This window comes from Tripterygium wilfordii, chromosome 1 (genome assembly GCF_013401445.1).
Source record: "Tripterygium wilfordii isolate XIE 37 chromosome 1, ASM1340144v1, whole genome shotgun sequence".
In the NCBI taxonomy this organism is placed as follows: domain Eukaryota; kingdom Viridiplantae; phylum Streptophyta; class Magnoliopsida; order Celastrales; family Celastraceae; genus Tripterygium; species Tripterygium wilfordii.
Genome location: NC_052232.1, coordinates 6,505,155 through 6,526,849, shown reverse-complemented (window position 1 = coordinate 6,526,849; position 21,695 = coordinate 6,505,155). Strand labels below are relative to the sequence as shown.

Genomic DNA, 21,695 nt, shown 5'->3' with positions numbered 1-21,695 from the left:
GGGACCGTATCCCGTAATTTATTTCTCATCAATCTCCTTCATTTTTTTATAGATTTATTATTGTTTTAAATATTTTAAACTTGTATATTGTGTAGCTAGCCAAATGTTTTTTTTTTTTTTTAAACAATGGTTTAAAGAGGGATAGAATTCGAACTCACGACCTGTGGGTGATCCCTTACATATAATGTGATTATCGTTCAACTAATGACTCACTTGTTGTACCTATGCAAATGTTGCATTGTTCATTTTTGTTTTGTTTTATTTAAGGTAGAGGTAGTTTCCGTAGAGATAATATGAGAAAAACAAAGGGAGGTAAATAATTAAATGTCTTCGAAATTTAATGTTTTAAGTTGTTTTTTATTCTGTTTTAATTATGAATGCCAAAACAGGAATTTTCTCTTTGGGTTTCTCTTTGGGGTGGGAATTCAATATTGAGACGTTAATTTGTTCTTGAATGTGTAACTTCCAAGGTCAACCTTCAAAAAAGAACCAATTTTGCTTATTAGTCACATTAAGCAAGTACCTTTTTCCCGAGAAAAAAATATTTCCAAGACATCTTATATATATATATATATATATATATATATAAAAGTAATTATCACATGTAAATGTGTAAAATAGATACATACTTGTTTTTCATTCATAGATGCAGCGAGTTTCACAATAAATGTGTGACCCCACTTCTGTTGTTATTTATTACAACCATTGGATTTTGAGTTCACATTTATATATATATATATATACGAGAGAATTCTCACATGAAGGGTCTAAAATAAGGGTGTAAAATAATGGTTTATGTTTACACCATTCATTTGAAACATGTGAGAATCAAAACAATGGAAACCATTTGTCATCTTACTCATCCAAACCATTAAAAAGTGACCTTTATTTTAGATAAATATGTGTGTGTATATATATATATATGTTATATGTATAGAGGAATTCTCTTATATGGATCAAAAGTGTGGACCAACTTTTTTATATATTGTTTTCAAAAAACAAGTGTTGAAGGTAATCGGTTTTAGCATTAGTGAAGTATCAATTTAAAAGTCAAACGTGGAAAGGTTGCACATAAAGGTGTGGATCTCACGTCTACATATTAATTGGCCTAACATGCATGATGCATGTTATGCCTCTAACCAGCTGTATTCTTTTTTCTTTTCTTTTTTTTTAAATTCCTAGAGAGAGAATCTATGGTTATTTGATTTTTCTTGGTTATAAAAATATATAAAGTATGAAGGTAGGTTGATTTGAAGCGAAGGTTATGATAAAAGCAGTTTCAATACCAAATTGTGTCTTATTTATTTGTCCGATCCACTTTTGATGCTAAAACATGTCAATACTTATTATTTCATTGATCTCGCAATCTAGCTTGACAATAATGTAGGAGTCATGGGCATGAAAAACAAAAGTAAAGTAGTATCAACATGCGCTTGATTAATCATACAACAATATTACTATTTATCCTAAGCTTTGGATGCTTCAATTCCCAATGCTAATCCAAAAGCCCATTCATCATTTTTTTTTTAAAAAATATCCGAGAGAACCCAGTTCAGCATGTCACTTTGTGATAGCTGAGTCAAATTCAAACCTTTCAAACCTCAGGTTGTCACTTTGTGATAGCCTGGCCAAATTCAAACCTTTCAAATCTCGGGTCACCAATCCACTTTGACAATAGACCTGATTGGGCTTACCCATCGTTTTTCATAATAGCAATGTGAGGGTTGAACCTCGGCTCACCAGTCCACTCTGGCCCAAATTCAAATTCAAACTTTTCAATCCTCGGGTTGCTATTTTGTGATAGTTGAGCCAAATTCAAACGTTTCAAAGCACTTGATGGGAGTAGAATTTGTCACCTCTATTTTTGATAGAATTAACACACCTTGTCACTCAACCAACCGAGCTACACAAACATACTTTCACAACTTCAAGTTCAAGTAAAGACTATCGTCTCTATATGCAACAGATAACATATTTTCCAAGTTATTAAGAGGTGGATTTTATCTTAATTTTGAAGTAAAGTTAAACTTGTAGAAAGATAACTACTGAGTCGTACCAAAAACTGGAAAACTCTTTTTTAAAGATAAAAGCATCAAAATCAAATGTCATTCAAATCTATGCGAATTCTAAACAAATTGCGATTGTTGTTAAATTAAAAGTTGGTTTGATTTCTATTTTTTGTTGTTAGAAAACAGAAAACTGTTTTTTAAAAACAAAGAAATGAAAGCTGTCCTTGTCTCTGTCGAGGCCTGATTCATATACATATATTCTACAGCTAATATAAAATACAAATAGCAAAGGTGATAGCTGAAAATCATTGGCAAGTAATTCAAACATGAGATGCAATGTTGAGACAAATTCAATACTTCCATTAGAAATTGATTTGCAGGTGATCTTGTCGCGGAGCAAGGATTCCATTCCATCCTACATTTCATTATTTGTCTCTATAAATTTACAGAACCAACAACTGATAGATACAAGTTAGTGAGCGGACGTACTTATGGCGAATTGCCCACCCTCAATTTTTTTTTTTTTGAGTCGTAGGTTAATTTTGTTGGGTCTTTATTCACTTTTGTCCATCCTGAATCTTAATTTTTGCCCACTCTAATTACTAATATGCTTTGGCCTAGAGTCGAACCTTGCCTTTTCCCCTATTCTCTTCCCCCTCTCGTAACACCATTCTCTCTACCAACAGGGAGATGGAGAAGACCAAAGACAAAGCCACAAAAGTAATTACTCTTTTTTTAATTTTCTCTATTCTTCTCCCTCATGAAACGATTTTAAAATATGAAAAATGATTTTAAAATATGAAAAATTGTAGAGAATATTTATAAATTAACTTTCAATTATTATTTTTCCCTATTTATATAAACTTACAAATTTTAGTGCTATTTTTTGTACTTTCAAATACATAATTAATAAATAATCAAATTTTTTTTTTTAAGACGCTGTTCCCGGAACCTGCTTGGTTTTGCCTCCTTAACATAAATTACAGCATCCACCCCTACAGTTACCTTTTTTCTCAGCTAGTCAGCTTAAACTTGGCATCGTAGTTTTGATCAGGTAGTTTTAGGCCTGAGGCTGATGGTTCTGTTAACAACAACATTCTATTCGATTCACTACTTAACATATACTTAATAAAACCACAACAGATAAGAAGGAAAAAAGAAAAACATCTCATTTTCAATCCTTAGAGACCATGCATGTGATCAGATGGTAGGCTATCTCCACCAGAGAAAGTAATGCGTGGTCCTAGTATACTATATCCATCCAATATTAATAGGTGGTCTCTTCATAGCCCTTTCTGCTTGTTCTTTTTACTGCATAAACCAAACTTTACTTGCCTCATCAAGTAGTATTTTTGTCATGTTTCTTCATATTTTTTGCCTGATTAGCTTCTCATTTCCATTTCCTCATTTTTTTTTTTCCCTTTTGTGGGTTCCTTTGCTTCGCTTGTATGGATGAATTTTTGTTTGCTATTTAGGGATTTTTTTTTTGTTGCGTATGCCTGCTGGGATCCTAGGAGGGTGTTGTTTCTGTCAATTTTTATAATTATTTGTTCAAACTTTATGTTGGTACCTTCGAAATAATGACCAGCTTTGCCTTGCATCAAGAACTGCGTAAAAAAGAAAAAGCAATCATTAAAGCTCACAAGAAAACCATATTAGCTCAAGCCATAAACTAGTAATGTTATGTATTTTCATGCATGGATACCTTGTCAACAAGAGTTTGAACTGAACTCGATCATGTACTAACCAGAATAACTATAGGTGGGCTATAGGTGGCCACCTACAGCGATATTGGGCCACCTATGTTAGGATGAAGACAGGAAATCGAAGCTTTTGTCGTTCGAACTCAGCAAAGTTTTTTTTTGGGGGGGGGGGGGGGAATGGTAAAACAAGGCTACACCTCGTCCCTTTCTTTAACTCTTCAAAGCATTCAAGACGAAATAAAATGAATAATTGTCAACAATAGGATTCTATCAGAGATGATGTCCATGAAAAACTTTGAATAAGAGAAAACAGCCCAGCTAGATTCACGCAAGTATGATAAGAAATAGCTAACCTCCCTTGTTCAATCAAACATGTATCATCAGTTATAATTAAGAGGCAGAAATATCTTAGTAGGAATTACTAAAAACCACAAAAGAAATGTTCCATCAATCCTAAACAAAAACAAAACAAAAAAAGTGACAGCTCAAAAACAAGCAAGGCATTTGAAGCCGGCCTGTAAAAGAGCACAAGACAATCCGTCCAAGTCCCTCTGGCATACACATCCCGAGTAACTGCACAGAGAGAAAACATCAGTCATATAAATTGCAAAAAAAAAACCACATTTAATAGATATCTATAACTTCATCTGACCTCGGGGGAAAAAAGGAACCAGAAAAAGCAAAAATATCACATGTTAAAGAAACAAACAGAAGCATACGTGTTCAAAGAGGAGGTTGATGGGGGGAAGGCAACCATAGACAAAAACATTTTCAACAAAAAATTTCAACGAGCTAAAACAAGGAAAAAAAATCCTGATCTGGCATGAACTAATATGTTCACAGAAAAAAAAGGAGAAAATTTATGACAAAATAATGGATGCCTCAGTGCATCTCATCAATTAACATCAACTTCATAAATAGTATTAACAACTTGTTGCTGATCTAGAACCATAATGACAAATAAAATCTTAGCAAAAACATAATGAAGGAAAGACCACAGATTCCCTAAAAAACAAAAAACCAAAAACTAAAGCCCCTATATGATTGTTTATATGAAAAGCAACCTAATCATAGATATTAGGAGCCAAAAAAAAACGACACAAGAAAAAATAGTTCATAGTAAACTGAATGAATGTAACATCCAAGTTTTCCACTATCAGCAGTGTACTCAAAATCCTCTTGGTTTAATATATTCAAAAGAAAATTCCAATAAAACTGTGCATTGACAACTGAAGCTTATAGGTCTGATCAATTAACGTAAAGCCACTAGCTCGCCAAAGCAACCCCAAAAAAATAACCACGCACCAAATTAACAAGGACACCATACTTTTTAACATACACTAAAGCTAGAACAACATATAACTTAATTAGAGACATCAAGTGCATTATTTACAACGAAAATAGTAACACTACCTCAGATATTGCTGGGGTACATAAAGACTCTAACCCTAGAGCCCTGAAAAAGGTAGAAACAGTGTACAATGTCAAAATTATGCAGAAATCATTCATAACAACCCATGCATCGGTTCGTTTGCATTACCATGGATTTGGGAGGCAGATTGGACTTGAACTTAGCCCGAACAACACCACTGTTACCATGAGGCCTAGTCACCTTTCCCCAAATACAGCGATAATGTGTTCCATTTCTCTTCACACTGGCTTTGTAGATGTAAGCCAACCGCTTGCCAGCATACCATGTAACTTCTTCCTTGGTATTTACTTCCTCAATCTGGATTAGGGATGTGCTCGGGTACTGGTTAGACTTTGACCTGATCACCCAACAAGATTCAGTTAACAAATACCTTGGAAGATGTCATCAAATCCTTATTTTTCATTGCAATCACAATGTATATTTCTTACTAATGGAAACGGTTTTATAAAAAAACCAAGATTGTGCAAACAAGGCACTCAAAATTTCAACCAACTAAAGCAATTTCCTACAAAGAAAATGTTAGTTAGTTTCTCTATTCTTCAAGATCATATTGCTTTTATCTTTCCAAATCAACAAAAACTTGCAAATGCTGAAACAGCTTGCCTTAACCAATTGTCAGTATCCTATATTCAATTAAACACATCACTGTAACTGTGCTATTACGTCCTGAATCAAAGATTACAAGTTCTATCACTTGGCTTTCAAAAGACTTAGCATTTGCTTTCAAATAAAAAAAAACATTGTCTTAGGCAACCCTCTAAACAAGAATCAGAAAAATTTACAACGCAGAGGAACAAACTACAATCCAAAACTACAAAATCCGTGCAAATCAACAAACTCCTACATGTTCTGATGTGTGTGTATATATATCAACTGGATCGTCTAATGCACAACATAAGCTTACAATTTTTTAATTGATAGCTTTCTCATAATCAAACAAATTGTAGAAACGGAAAGAAAAGAAGCACAAGTTTTCTCTGCTACAAATCAATAACCACGAACAGAACAAAAAAGATAACTTATTTACCTCTTGTATCCGAGTACAGTTCCCCTCACGTAGAGCCTATGAAAATAGAACACAACACGCATACAATCAAAGGTAAAGATTCATAATGGGAAAAAGTAATAAAAGCGAGAATTTTAAAAAAAATGGAAACGAAATATACTCCCATAGAACGCAGAAAACTTAGGGAGTAGGCATACCTGACTCGCTCTCCTTGGCGTCCCTTCACCATTTTCGATCGAATCTAAGCTCTGCGGATACACTGACGCCCCCTTCAAAGAAAACGAAAACCCTAATTTGCGATTCGAAATTTATAGGAAGGCGTTAGTGTCTGTCTGCTCATGTTTTAGGGTTAAAGAAGCTGGCTTATTGGGCCAAATTTTCAGCCCCGTTAGTAGCCCATTATTTTGGGCTATACATATACATTTTTTGGTCTAGGTCATGTTCTCACTGAGTGCAACTCCAGAAGTAGGCTAAAGCCCATAAGATGGGCCCATAGAAGGCTTTTTTAAATAAATATTTAAAAATGAGAACTTTTTGCTACTATTTTATCGGACACATTTACATAGGGTTATAAAAGTTTACCAACAAAACTAAACTGAACGGTTAACCTTCCGAACAGTCGGTTTTTATCAAAAAATTTACATATTTCTTTTAAAAAATGATCGAAAAAAACCGAAGAAACCGACAATAACCAATCGATCAATCGGCTAAATTTATATTAAAAATTAGAAAAAAAAAACCCGACCTTTTTCACTTCTACATTTATATACAAGATTAAAGATAAAGCTATCATGCTTTATTCACATCTAAAAGTTCATTTTCTCAATGAGTTCAATTCTAGTATGTATACACATATGGTCTAATTAGAAGTTTTATATAAGCCAAGTACTTAATGGATGAAACTTGTGGGAGACACCTATGACTCTCCTATGACTACTTTCCTATAAGTCGCAAGCCAAAGAGAATACAACGCCTTCTATGACTCGTTTCCTATATAAGTCGCAAGCCAAGAGATTACAACGCCTTGCATAACGGTCTCACACAATCTTCCAAAATGATTGAAACAACACAGCGTATACAAAAACAACAACCGTTAAACACCGTTTCCATTTGCCTTCCTCATTAGCCTTTTCTCTCTTCCTTTCTATGAATCTATGAAAATGAAATGTGTCTCTATATAAATCAACGACGCCAAGGAGATGACGAGGAGACGTGTGCTCGAGTATGGAGGAGGTAAAATGGCGACAACAATGCGGCTTCGTAGAAGAGTTGGCAATATGAGCCGAGGTTGTGGGTTCGGGAGCTTATTAGGGCTAATATTTCTATCATTAATGGCTAAATTTGCGTTGTTTAGTAGTTTGAAGGATGGTGGAGAGGGATTGATAACACAAAAACTGGTCTATGAGTCTCAAGGAATGGCAAACAATGTTGTTAATGGGGAAGGCGACGAAATGAAGAATCATGTTGCACCACCCAAGTTGTTACCGGTACCGGCCATTACATTTCTTGTTTTTGGTTTTGTTACTGGCCGTACAATATATTTTTTGAAAATATTTCTTCTATTTTCTTATGCAACAGACTCCTGAAATCTGGATGAAACCCAACAGTGAAAACTACTGTCAATGCATCAGCCGATCTCGAAATCAAAAAAGTATATAAGTATTGTCAGCTTGTTCTTGATTTCATGATAAAATTGTCCTTGGTTCATCTTTACTAACTGTTACAACATTGTATGGTGCAGGGAATGAAACTGGTTCAAATGGTTATATTCTTGTTCATGCCAATGGAGGATTGAATCAGATGAGAACTGGGGTATGGTGTACACAGCATGATCTCTCTTGCATTTCTTATGCATTGACCTTTAGGTTTATAGCCTTATATATATATATATATATATATACCATTACATTTTTTGTAGTTTTCTTCTTAAATAGTAAAGTTTGATGAATTTTTTTTTTGGCGACGCAGATAAGCGATATGGTGGCAATTGCAAAACTCATGAACGCTGCACTGGTTTTTCCTTATTTAGATCACAAATCTTTCTGGACTGATACCAGGTATGGATTTTAATATAGTTCTGTTAAAAATTCAAGAAATGATACACAGGAATAAAAGCGTTAATGAATGTGTTATTGATTTCAGTGATTTTAAGGATATCTTCAATCGAACACATTTCATAGAAACTTTGAAGGATGATATCAACATTGTGGAGTGTCTTCCTCCCCAATTTGCAAGAATAGCGCCCCACAAAATGGCTCCAGTTTCTTATTCAAAGGTATACAGAATGTATAGATACAAATTATTTTTCATACTAATTAGTGTACTTTGGGATAAGAAAATGAGTTGCCATTTTTATTATGCAGCCTAATTATTACAGAGTAAAGATGTCTGCATTATTAAGGAAGCGTAAAGTAATCCATTTTACGCTCTCTGATTCGCGTCTGGCCAATAACGGCCTTGCTGGCTCGATTCAAAGGTTACGTTGTCGTGCAATGTACGTAGGACTAAAATACACAGATGAAATTACAGAGCTTGGAGAGAAGCTGGTTGATCGGTTGAAGAAAGACGACAAGCCTTTTATAGCTCTCCATTTAAGGTACTTGCTTGCATGTTCTGTATAAACAAATCAATGTTAACTTTGATTTCACAATTCGATTTTCCGTAACAAAGAAATCATGTATTGTAGATATGAAAAGGACATGCTGTCCTTCACAGGGTGCAGCCACAATCTCACTGAAGAGGAGGATAAGGAGCTTGAGAGATTAAGGTATAGCGTATCCCGTTGGAAGGAGAAAATAATCAATGGTACAGCAAAAAGAGTTGAAGGGCTATGCCCGATGACCCCAAGAGAGGCTGCTGTGTTTCTTGAAGCCCTTGGTTATCCTTCGGATACGAATATTTATATAGTTGCAGGGAAAATTTATGGTGAGAATGGGATTAGGGGACTTACAGATAAGTATCCAAACGTATTCTCTCATTCGAATTTAGCAACAGAAGAAGAATTGAAGCCTTTTGAGAAACACTCGAACAAGCTTGCTGCAATCGACAACATTGTAGCGCTGGAGAGTGATGTTTTTATTTATACATATGATGGACACATGGCTCAGGCAGTTCAGGGTCATCGGATATTCGAAGGTTTCCGGAAAACAATCAGACCTGACATGTATGTATTTTACTTTTTTTAGTCCTATATACAGAAACTTACTTGTTTTGGGTTGCTTTTAAGGTGAAATGTGGGTTTAATGTATGTTGCAGATTGAACTTTGTCAGATTGATTGACAAGCTGGACCATGGTTCGATGTTGTGGGATGAATTTTCATCGGAAGTTAGGAGGTTACATGAGAAAAGGATTGGAGCACCATATCACAGACAAGTTAGAGATGTTCCGAGACACGAGGAAAGTTTCTACGCAAATCCTTTCCCCGGTTGCATCTGCGACAAGTCAAAATCGGTCAGAATGGAAAACGTGATCAGAATGGAAAATGCGACTGAGCTTACGATCGACTGAGTAGCATATGCATTGTCTTGTACATATTGCGAACCCCTATTGCCTTGGCTGTAGCTGAGTCAATTGTACATGGGTAGTTTTTACTAAGCCTCCTGCTCAGCTGAAGGATTTTGCTTTTGGGGCCTTATCAGTAAGATCGTTTCGTACGGAGATAGATCTATATGCATGGCAATAGGAGGTAGGTTAGGATTTAGGAGTTGGCTCTGAGTTAGTAGATTGAGATTCTGAGATTTTAGAGAGTGATAAATCACTCCTTTTTAACCCCTGTTGGATTACCCTCTTATGTTATTTTCTTAAGACTTTCTTTCCCTTTCCCTTCTTTTCTTCTGGTAGAAGTCCATATGGAAAAGAGACTTAAGAACACCTGTTAAAAGGCTTATCTAGTTAACTTTTATGCAGCAATTTAATTAACATCAATGAGGAAAATTATTCTGCCTAAAAAAAAAGCAGGCTGGAGTAGAAAGCTGCGATGAACTTGGAAGCTGTAATTTTCAAATAAATGGGAAATAGAAGATTCTGAGTCACTCTGCATAAATTTAAATATATTTTCTTCTGCCTACAAGGACAATAAAGTAATTTCCTTGTCTGTAAAATTACCAAACAATTATGTGATGGTCAATGAATTTAACTGTACCAATCAAGAAAGATGATTGAAAAAGTAAGTACAAACAGAAATAGCAAAAGAAAGGTTCTGCTACTGCTATTCCTCTGGATGGCTTGTGACAATTCCTTGTTACCAAGCTGTACATTCTTTGTAGCTTCAACGGCCTGCAACATAACATAAGAAAGAAAAAAGATTGCATTTCTCAGGACCAAAATAGAACAAGCACGTAAAAGAGCTCCAATGTGACTTACAACCAAAAGGAATTCATAATATATTCAGTTCCAACACGCAATAAAATTTGTTCATCAACATATATTGAGTCTTCATCCATTGTTGGAAATATGAGATGGGATTGCAACTAGAGATAGAGGCAAAATTAAATACAACAATCTACAGAAAACCCAAAGAGAAATGTTGGAACAAAAGAATTAACCTCAATAAAAGATCTGTTCCTTAGCCGCTGAGGATAGGAATGAGTGAAGGTTTTAATGTAAGAGAGAATATAATAAAATATAGTCGTGGAAGTCTGAACATTAAGTTTCTTTCCATAGGTGACTTTTTTATTTATTTATTTCTGAGTTATTCTGGGTGGGCAAGGGTTGTTGGGGGGGGGGGGGGGGTGGTAGATGGGAAGCTGTTGGGGATTCGAGCTGTTTGTGAGGTGAGTGGTGGAAATACTACCAAGAACGCCTAAACATTAATACAGCTCCATAATTAGTGCACCATCTAGGAACTCATTTTATCTTTATCATTGCTAGGCATCTACAGTAGAAAAGCCCATTTCATTTCCTAGCCTCATAGAGCCGACCCTAAACTTTTGAGATAAAAACTCGGATCCCTAAACTTTTGAGATAAAAACTCGGATGATGATGATTGTAGCATATATATAAGGTGAAAGGTCACAACAGTAGGGAGTTATACGGCAAAGCCAACAACCAGGATGGTGATCTTGGCATAAAAAACACACTGCCTCCAAACTGATCTGAAATTAAGATCTGGTTTAATGATGGCTACCAAAAAGCAGGTTTGAACTCACTCTGAAGTGATATTCAGAGAGTTAGAATCTAGTTGGTTAGATCTTCGATGCTGCCTACTAAAAAGCAGGATAAGTTATGCACAAAAATATCAGAACTGCTCCCAGAAAACAAGTTCATGTGACCCCTCAGTTGACAAGAAACACAAATTTAACTTGCTTTTACTCCATAATGGAGGGAAGGATGGCCATCCAGAAAAAAATGGAGAGGTTCCATTACAAGCAATTCACAATTTGACGGGCGAGTATGTGCTCTAGTGGTAGGGGTGCAACCTATAAGTGACGTTCAATTATTGGAAAAAAATCTCTCCACATACTATGTGGATGTGGGGACAACATCCGCATACATTCTACATGTCCCCGACCCCACCCACTGAGAGAATCTTGTGCCCAGGAGTTGTTATGCTAGTTTTTCATCATAAAGGATGCGGCTGCAAACGTGGACAAATAAGCATCGGAATATAAATGGAGAAAAAAGAGGAAAAAAACAACTAACTTGCTCGTATAGAAACTCAATTTGTTGTGCTTGTTGTAGAACATGTGTGGACATGAGGTGATTTAATGCAGACATTTCCACCATCTTAGTTTCAGTTTCCTGGACAGCATCTAGAAGACTCGTCAACTCCACCTGACGAACATGTACAGTAGCAAGTAGAGTTAGTTGCACAATGTTCATTTTTAAACAAAAATCCAAACAAGGTCTGGTATCAAAGCATAAAACCATCTAATTACCTGAAGGGCACGAGTTTCATCATCCAAAAGTTGTTGTTTTACTCTGAGAGGCTCAGGATGAATTTCATCAGGCTCCCTGAGATCGGAATGGTTCATTTTAGAGGTCTCTGAAGAATTTGAAGTAGTAACACGATTAAGCTTTCTTCTCGGTATTGCTTTGTTAATAGTATCTTGGAAGCGTATGGTTCTTAGTTGATCAAATTGTGCTGTAACTGAATGGAGTTTCTCACTTAAAATCAGAACCTACAGATAAAGACGCTGGATAGCAGTAAGTTAATCAGCTAAAAATTGTCCTATACATCAAGGCATGCATCTACAACAAGCCTCCAAAACAATCATGCTCCTAAAGACAAATATAGAGAGGATTACCACAGTTCTTAAGCACGTGATTCTTGTCATGGAAGACAAGGAGTATTAGAAAAAATTCTTATTGTACTCTAGATGAAGGGGTGCAACCTAAAGGTCATAAGTTCAATTCCAAGAAACAGCATCTCCACATATTATGTGGGAATAAGGTCTGCGTATATCTTGTCTATCCCCGACCTTGCCCATTGCGGGAGCATTATGCACGAGTGTCGTTTACCTTTTGAACATGCGAGCATGTAGCACAGTGGTGGAGTTGTAAGGGTGAAACCTAGAGGTCACAGGTCATAGGTTTAATTCTTGGAAACAGCCTCTCCACATATTATGTGCAAGTATGGTCTGCATACATCTTGCCTATCAATGTTTTGCTATTGTAATTTATAACTGGCAGAACAGTAGCTTGAAAGCCTTTTGCAGAACTCTCTGAACTTATAAATCTTAGAGGTCTAAAGAAATACCACTAACTTGTGAAGCACATTTAATTGGTAGCAGGCGAGGTATTAATTTAAAGTTCAATTTCTTATGGTAAACCTCACCACAACTCATGCTTTGTAACAGAAAAACAGGAAATAGTACAACAAAAAAACATATGTATTGCAGGTGCCAAATTTGTAATTAAAAAAAGTCAGGGATATGAAAAATAGTATCTCATAAAATCACGACGGAGTTTCCTAACAAAAGTGTGCATCAACACTAAATTTCATCACACTATTTGTATCTTTTTTTCCCTGTCGTTCAACTGGAACAGAATTCGAACTCTTGCACTTTGTAGGATGCAGAGGCGCTTGAAAAATTAAGCTAATGGTGCTCCTCCACGTTAATTGTAGCTGAAAAGAATAAAGGCAATCTTTCTGCTCTGGAAATCTAGAAATTATTTGTAACAATTAACTTCCACGGTTCCACCTCATTGGTATTGCATTATTAAGAGTAGAAGTGGGGAGCCTTCTTAGGCATACAATTAACTTTTTTTGGTGAATGTATGAAGGTTATTCTCTTTATGTTATTGTTGTGTTTGCAGAGGCAAGACACAAAGCGAGGTCCTTCACAGTTCATTAACAATCACATGTTGGCTAATTTTTTTGGCAAGCAACAAAAGAATCTTCAATGAAAAGGGCACTGATATAGACCTTTAAACAGATAACTGGCTCTCTACTAGCAAGTTTTTTCTTTCTAAAATCTGTAACAACTTATCTAGACATAATTAGCCTGGTGGTGGGCACTTATGCTCCATTTGTTTAGTGGAAAATCAGCGTTTTAAAAATGTTTTTCTCACACCTCACCATATGGTGTTTGGGGAGGAAAATAAAAATAGTCAACTAAAAATTTCCCCAAAACCATGACCTTTGTAGAAGCACATGCATGTGAACAATTTTTTTTGCTTAATATACATATAGGATCTGCAATAACTATTTCAAATCAATTAAAATTATAAATTATGTAACATAAATATATATATAGATAAAAGGCATAACATAAAAAAAAATATATATATATATATATATATATATATATGTATATATATAACATAAAAGGCATTTAACGAAATTTATTTGTTTAAAAAATTCTTCATTACTGCCAATATTCTTTATTAAACAAACTACTGAGAATATTTATATATATGAACACAGCTATATATTCAACAAACACACATCCACACATATATACACATATGTATAATGAAATAAAGTAAACTCAATACGCATTTTTTTTTATATAAATCTTGATGCATTCAAAAAATAAAAGTTACTGACAGTAAATTTGGGTTCCATAAATTCTCAGTATTTCATGTTCTTTTGAGTTTCGGGGGAGCTAGTGTATGACTAGTAGAGGAAGTTGCAGATGAAAAATTAAAAAAAAAATCCGGAATAGATGCTAACTTTATGCATTGTCCCTATGACATGCTTAAAGGAAAATCCACAAGGGTGAGATTCACAATATCCCCAATCAAGTTTAGTACTCATGAAGGTCGCGATAAAAGCAATGAAAGAGACAAGATACAGAAGAAAGTACAGCAATCAAACATTACCATACTTCCAACGGAATTGATAAAATTCAATGTCAAATAGGACTAAGAAAGTAACCATACCACTCCATGTTTATGTGCTATGGTATCAGCATTGGGTCTATCAGCCTTAATCCCAAGCCATCCTTTCGAGTTTGCTTCCTCGTCATTTATGCTATTCTTGAGTATATCAATTTGTTCTTTGCAGGTTTTAATAAAAGTAGTAACCTGTAAAAATAAAACTATTTAAATCTTTCATTGTAAACAGAAAACATGCAATCATAATCTGAAAATGAAAGGCCTTAATTATCAATTTCATGACAGAAAATGTGGCTACTTAGATCATATGAAGTTAAGTTAGATGAGTTACTTCATGTTCAATGCTATCTCTTTCATGTTCAGTAGTTCGATGCAGATCCACATAATCCTTCCGATGCCTCAACAAGAACTTTTCCAACTCTCCAATACTCTCAAGCTAAAAGAAACCAAATCAGTCCCAATAGTTACAATCAATAACTCTAATTGTCGCAAAAACTACAAAGCAAGTGAATACACAGAATCACGAATTGTACCGTTTTGAGCGCAGCTTTTGTAAACGGTGATCTTTGTCGAGGTTTGTGGATTATAAAAGATGCCAAAATCGAGGCCAATTTGGACTGCAATCGCATCGGACATAGAAGCTCTCTTAAACGAACAAGCCCGATAAAGATTGAAACCACAGAGTACGCATACTCATTAAGGAGACGTACCTCGTTACATCCAAGAGAAACCGCCGTTTGCCGCACAGAATCTTTGAAATCCTCAGTTCTGTCTCTGATTCTCGCCATTTGTTCACCATAAAATTTGGAGATCCTGCTTTGAGTCGGCGCAACGCGTTAAAAGGCTAAAAGCAAACGAGCTAACTCGAATTGAGTTATGTAATTTGAAATCAATTTTTCCTCACCTATTAAAGAGGGTGACTCAACGCAAATGAGTTATTGATTAAGTGGTAATGACTTTGTATGTCCCTGATTGAGGCTATGGGTTGTAGTCTCACCTCCTTCGAATATTTACAATGAGGTGTGTGGGCTTAGTCTGTTCCTACGTGGGCTTAATAGTATGTTCCTATGTGGGCTTGATTTGTGCCTCCTATGTGGAGCCTGTTGACACCTGTACTTTTATAGGTTTGATCCGGTGGTATGTCGTATATTATATTTGTACTTGTATTAAAAAAAAAGAGGTTGACTCAACATAATTAGAGGTGTTAGACAAATATTATAAACGGGCCCTTTAAATTTAATATATTTTTAAAATTTTTATTAAAAATTGATTTATTTTGTAAAATCACTAATTAAAATTTTATATTCAAGATTTTCTAATATTTCTTTCTCTATCGATAACATAACCAATCCATTTAATCTTTCATGTGACATAGTTAATCGTAAATAGTTTTTTACAAGTTTAAGTTTTGAAAAACTTCATTATACAGAAGCTACTGTTACCTGCTACTGTTACAGGTATCGTTAATAAAATTTTATAAGTTATTCATGCAAATTTCTTTTAAATTTTTAATTCTGAAAATTTCTTTTGTCTTATAAATTGTGTTTTAAAGGTGACAGTAAAAACTGCAATCATAAATGCAAATGCAAGGAAATGATTTTTTGGTAATTGATGATTAAAAAAAAAAAATGAAAGATGGATTGACTTGATAATTGCGTGTACACCTTGTTGTGTAGGAGACTAGGAGAGTTCTTTAGCTAAAATACAACTTAGATAATAGGTTAACAGTTAACTTTTTAATTATTTTGGACCCACTAGGTTACCATTATCAAGTGTATAAAAAAAATTAAAAAGAATTTGTTGCGGCCTGATTTAGGATCTTCCAAGTATTTTGTCAATTAAAGTGGTGAGATAATTATGGACCAAAAATCGACAGACCTCTTTTGTTCATAGAGTGTTTATCTACGAAGAAGAGACCCGTCTCTGTAGAAATTCCTTTTACTTTTGATTTCACATCCAGAAGCAACGAGTTTCTTGATTTCTTCCTTCTTTTTTTATTTTATTTTTTTATGGTTTCTTTCATACAAGAAATTCTCAGTGTTTTGAAAACCCAACCGGCCGATCGAACCCGTCCAACTAGTGATCGCGCATGCATCCGGTGCGTTCAATACATGTAAAAACGATGAACTTTAGAATCGACGGTTTTTCATGGAAACCAACCGACTTCTGGTTGAACCGGGTTGAGCCGGCCGGTTTACAGGAATCGATTGGTCTTTGAATAAATGAAGAAAATAATGTTTTTGCTAAGAATAAAACCAATTGACCTTTACTCAAAATCTAAAGATCCTTATCAACTAGGCAACAAGACATTTTTTTTATTAGAAAATGAAGTGAATTCAATATAATATATTCAATTATGACCTCTACCTTATTGAAAAATTTAACATATTCATTGTATCTAATTAAAAACATGATATATTTAATAAAGACATTAATTGACTCATCCCTCATTAGATTAAATGTGAATTTTTTAAAAAAAACTTCTTATTGTTGGGGTTCGAACTCATATTCTCTCATTCATAACACCAATTTTTTAACCAATTACGCTATAATTATTTGTTTAAAGGAATACATTAATTCTATATGTCAAAATTTGTATTATTACATGTATTCAAACATTTCTAATATTGTGAGTTATAAAGTATCAAAATTTTATAATTATTATTTATATTTAAATAATTATATATTTTATAATTAATTATATTGAACCATATTTGAACCCCGATTGGACCTTTGAACCTTGAACTAATAAATTTTCCAATTCAATGACCGATCCGATTTTCAAAACCTTGGAAATTCTGTCTCATTTCTTTTATTTTTAAATGACGTGTAATTGTTATTACAAATGCCACATAAGCTATTAACGTTCCAATGTGATAAAATCGTGACATGTCAATAAATTTCGGCAAGCAATTGATCGGAATTGGACATGAATGGCCTAATTGCTTAAATTCATAACATTGAGTGACCCAATTTGAAATTTTTATCTTTGCGTGACCTAATTGCAAACTAACCTATCTTTGAGTGACCTATTTGCACTTAACCCAGTTTTTAAGCAAAACGACAAAACACATGAATATCCAAGAGAGAAGAGAGAGAGAATTGGCAATGGTCGGCTAGTATTCGCTACTACGGTTGTACCATTAAAAGCAATTGACGACAAGAATGCTGCTAGCAGATTATACATGATGCGGGAATCTCGCTTTCCTCATGTGACAGACAAGACCACAACAAACCAAGGTGCACATGCAGCCACAATTGAGTTTTGGTACATTTTGCACTAAGAATCAATACTAATGATACCATCCTTAAACTTGGTTATTGATGGGGAGGATGAGTCAAAAAAGGCACAAACAAACCACCATAAATTACTCTATTGAGAAAGCATCTGACAATACTAAATTTAAAAAACACCTTAAATGAAAAATCAAAAAACATGCAGGAGACTCAACACTTGAAAAAAGATGTAAATACTCTAGATCAACAAAAAATACTAAGTAAAAAAAAAAAAACAAATTCCACATTATAACCGTGTAGACCACCTAATACTTCATCTATATTTTTGAGCTACTCGTTGTGATTTCTATATCACAAATCTTAATTGATATCTTGGTTGGATACTTGGATTTGGAATTGATTTCTTAATATTGGTTGTCTTTTGCTTATCACTGATATTTTGTTAGGGATGAAAAGAATCCACAGAATCCCAAATATATTGGAAAATTTGATTGTCCTCAGGGATAAAGAACATTTTGTTGTATATTTTGCCTTTATTATTTTATCTTCTTTGCTCAACATTTCATCAAATTAGCATCATGAATATATAGTTTTCAATGATGCATATTATAATATGTGTCAAATAAAAGAAAGGGAGAATAAATTGAAAAAAGGAAGAATTATTTATGAGTCTTATTCATGTGAATTGACAAATTATTTATGAGTTGTATCCATAGAGTAGTGTACAAAGTATAAGTTTAATATGTAATTGCAAACTTGGTTCGCATTGCTAAAAGGGGAAGGTTTTAAACCAGATAAAAATTTTATATTTAACCCGGATTTCAAGCCTAAAACTTATGTTGAAACTAGCTTTTATAAAAAAAATGAAGTAAAAAAATCTGTTGTTTTGACAACTAAATTTTGAATAAAGCAAAGTTAGAGAAGGGGTTTTTAAGCAAAACGACAAAATGCATGAATATCCGAGAGAGACAATTGGCAACGATCGGTTAGTATCCACTATTATGACTGTACCATTAAAAGTAATTGAAGACAATGATGTTGCTGGTAGATTATACATGATGCGGGAATCTCGCTTCCCGTATGTGACAGACAAGACCACAACAAACCAAAGCGCGCATGCAGCCATAGATGTGTTTTGGTACATTTTGCACCAAAACATGCTGGAAACTCAACATTTGAAAAAAAGATGTAGTCAAAGACATCATTAAAAAAACAACCAATTATGAAAAATTTCTTCTAGATCAACAAAAAAATACATAAGGGCACTTGCAATAATTGTTGTGTTATGGGGATATTAATTTGTATTGGGAAATGTGTTTTGCTGATGTGGATAGGAATGGAAATGTATTGTCTCTTGTCATTGTACAATGATGATGTTGGCTTGAGTTGGTTAATTTTGGTGGCAAATATTTGAATAACATACAACAATATATACTCCTAAACATGATTTTCTATTAAATTTCATTAACCATCAACACTTATTTTAATTAATAAAATTTTACACCAAGTAAAAAAATACAATATTTTTTTTTAAAAAAAAGAAATTGTAAATGATGGAAGAAAATATATCATGGTCACATTTGCAATTGTTTTTCTTGTATACATGCCTCCTTTGTCTATAAATATCCTAAACACTCAACATTTTGAGCAGAGCCAAATCAAATCTCCATTCTACTTCAACAAAATTTCATTTATTAAAGTTATCAATAGATAACAATGTCTGGAGATTCTTCTCAGGGAAGGTGGAATTTCTTTCGTCGAAAAGCCAACATTGTTGAGGAGGAGTCGAGTGATGATTCAGATGAAGACTTGTATGCTTTTGAGCAACAGGAAATGCAAAATGCTATTCAAATGCTTACCATGATGGTATCACCCCTGGTCCTGTCCAACCAAGAACACGCATTAACATCCATAGAAATTACGAGATGGCTCACAATGATCTTTTGAGAGATTACTTTGCACCAAATTGTACTTATCCTCCTCACATGTTCTGGCGAAGAACAATTTGAAGTCGAAAGGCTCGAAATTGATCTTCTTCTTCTTCAAGAGGTGAACAGAGCCAAAGCAGTTGATGTTGAGAATGGATCCACACCAATCAGGCCATTTGATGCCCTAACAGAAGTCTTTGGTCACCAACTTGGTTCAATAATTTTGTTTGCCAAAATGCCCATCATTGTATGAATTGCACCTTTCTATTTCCCATTAGAGATCCATTTAAACCATCCATGCTTGCCTAAAAGCCCACCATTGCAAGTGCCCTAAGTAAAAAAAATCAAATTCCACGTATAATTGTGTAGACCACCTAATACTTGGTCTCTATTTTTGTGCTGCTCATTGTAATTTTTATATAACAAATCTTATTGTTATGATTTAAGGTTTATTTGTGTACTAATATTTTTTTGGGAACAAAATTGATGATTAAAGCATTATGATATTGATTGCAACTAATTAAGAAGAAAACAAACATGACTCTGTCCATGCTACCAACAACAGATCAAATAAAAAAACACATGATTCAACAGTAAATTTACAACTTAATAAAAACATACAAATATGATGTACATCACCAAGGAATGGGTGGTTTAAACCATTGACTTATTTTTTTTATCTAATGGAATGCACTGGGTGGTCTAAACCAGTAAGGCAACTCAAAAATAACATATTTGAGTATTTATATCGGTAGTGTTTATTATTTGTGTTGTCGTAATTGGTTATGATTTTATTATTTTGTGATTAGAACGGTTCGTGGCTTGATACAAAATAAAATGAAATAATAATCGAATTCTAACAACACAAATATACGAACCGCATTTTCAATGTCAAGTACACCAAATTAGAGTAATCAAATCCTAATAACAAAAAAAAAATAAGGAGCACAAATATAATAAAACCATAATCAATTTCTACTTTTGTGTAAATTTCTTTTAGAATTTGGAGTATTCTTCTCTCTTAATTTTCTTGCTATACCATTTGTGGCATGACAACAAGAAGTTGGGCATTCTCAAGTACAAGATCGAAACAATTTCTTTGATCTTTGGGGAAGACAATCATCCCTACATTACATTCCGAAACAAATTTACTTTACGCAATCAAAGTCTTCACTACTGGGATTATATTGGCTACGGGGCTTATATTCTTCCTAATGTGTTTGAGAACTTGATAAGCACTTGTTTGAGTGAGAGTCGTTGGCAAGATTTTCCCTTCTTCTCAATGGCGAATAAGATTGGATAAGCCATAATCCACGGAAGAATCTGCGGATAGCGAACATGATCTTGAGACTTATTCAAGTAGTTGGTAGCATAAGTATCAATCATCAAGATTGCCTTTGCAACCACCTTTGCAACAAAACCAGGGAAGGGAAATACGAAACCATACGAATGAAACTAGACGAGCGAGATTTGTGTTAAATAATGTAGAATTGTGCTAAAGACACTTTTATCTTTTTTAGACGTGGGCAACTAGAAGTCTAGTAGCAAAGCCAGGAAAGAAGCCTTGCCCAAGATGGATTTGTGATGAAATTCTTCCACAAGGGGTTAATGGCTAACAATCTAATAATGAGGCATAATTCATTCCCCTAATAATGAGAGCTCCCTAGCAGTCAAATTGTGTAGGGAGCATAGAACCAAACTCATCCCAAATTATTGACATGCATTAGTTGATATTTAGTTGCAATGCTGGTCGCAATGGGATCTTGACAATTGACACTTATGTTACCAACTACTTCCAGAAGTCTCAAGGTCATCTTTTGTTATCCGCTGATTTTGGCTCATATGATCTTCTTTGCCATCAAGAAGAATGGAAAGTCTTGCCAAATACTCTTACTCAAACAAGGGCTTGTCAAGTTCTCGAAGGCGTTGGGAAGAATGTGAACCTTGTCGTTAGTATAACCACAACAGCAAACACTTTGATTGCGTAAAAGAAATTTATTTCGGGATGTAATGCAAGGATGATTGTCTTCCCCAATATTCAAAGACAAACCCCAACACCACTACCAATAAGGATCATTACAATTGCAACGATCTTGTAT

General features: G+C 34.4%; 3 protein-coding genes across 3 annotated transcripts; 1 reads left to right on the top strand and 2 right to left on the bottom strand.

Moving 5' to 3' along the window:
* Positions 1–4,012: 4,012 nt before the first annotated feature.
* LOC119997762 (60S ribosomal protein L35a-3-like) lies at positions 4,013–6,472 on the bottom strand. Its single transcript, XM_038844954.1, has 5 exons — positions 6,348–6,472; positions 6,172–6,207; positions 5,253–5,481; positions 5,126–5,168; positions 4,013–4,285 (listed from the first exon to the last, which is right to left on the bottom strand). The coding sequence occupies exons 1-4, from the start codon at positions 6,377–6,379 to the stop codon at positions 5,127–5,129; spliced, it is 339 nt and encodes a 112-aa protein (XP_038700882.1). The 5' UTR covers positions 6,380–6,472; the 3' UTR covers positions 4,013–4,285; position 5,126.
* An 877-nt stretch (positions 6,473–7,349) lies between these two features.
* LOC119996171 (O-fucosyltransferase 19-like) lies at positions 7,350–9,658 on the top strand. The gene is made up of 8 exons (XM_038842716.1): positions 7,350–7,637; positions 7,729–7,801; positions 7,892–7,967; positions 8,124–8,207; positions 8,293–8,425; positions 8,514–8,746; positions 8,837–9,313; positions 9,406–9,658. The coding sequence occupies exons 1-8, from the start codon at positions 7,350–7,352 to the stop codon at positions 9,656–9,658; spliced, it is 1,617 nt and encodes a 538-aa protein (XP_038698644.1).
* Positions 9,659–10,128: 470 nt separating this feature from the next.
* LOC120009870 (syntaxin-81-like) lies at positions 10,129–15,295 on the bottom strand. Its single transcript, XM_038860629.1, has 7 exons — positions 15,142–15,295; positions 14,965–15,048; positions 14,763–14,867; positions 14,477–14,620; positions 12,028–12,270; positions 11,792–11,923; positions 10,129–10,426 (listed from the first exon to the last, which is right to left on the bottom strand). Exons 1-7 carry the CDS (start codon positions 15,217–15,219, stop codon positions 10,283–10,285), a joined length of 930 nt encoding a protein of 309 aa, XP_038716557.1. The 5' UTR covers positions 15,220–15,295; the 3' UTR covers positions 10,129–10,282.
* Positions 15,296–21,695: the final 6,400 nt, after the last annotated feature.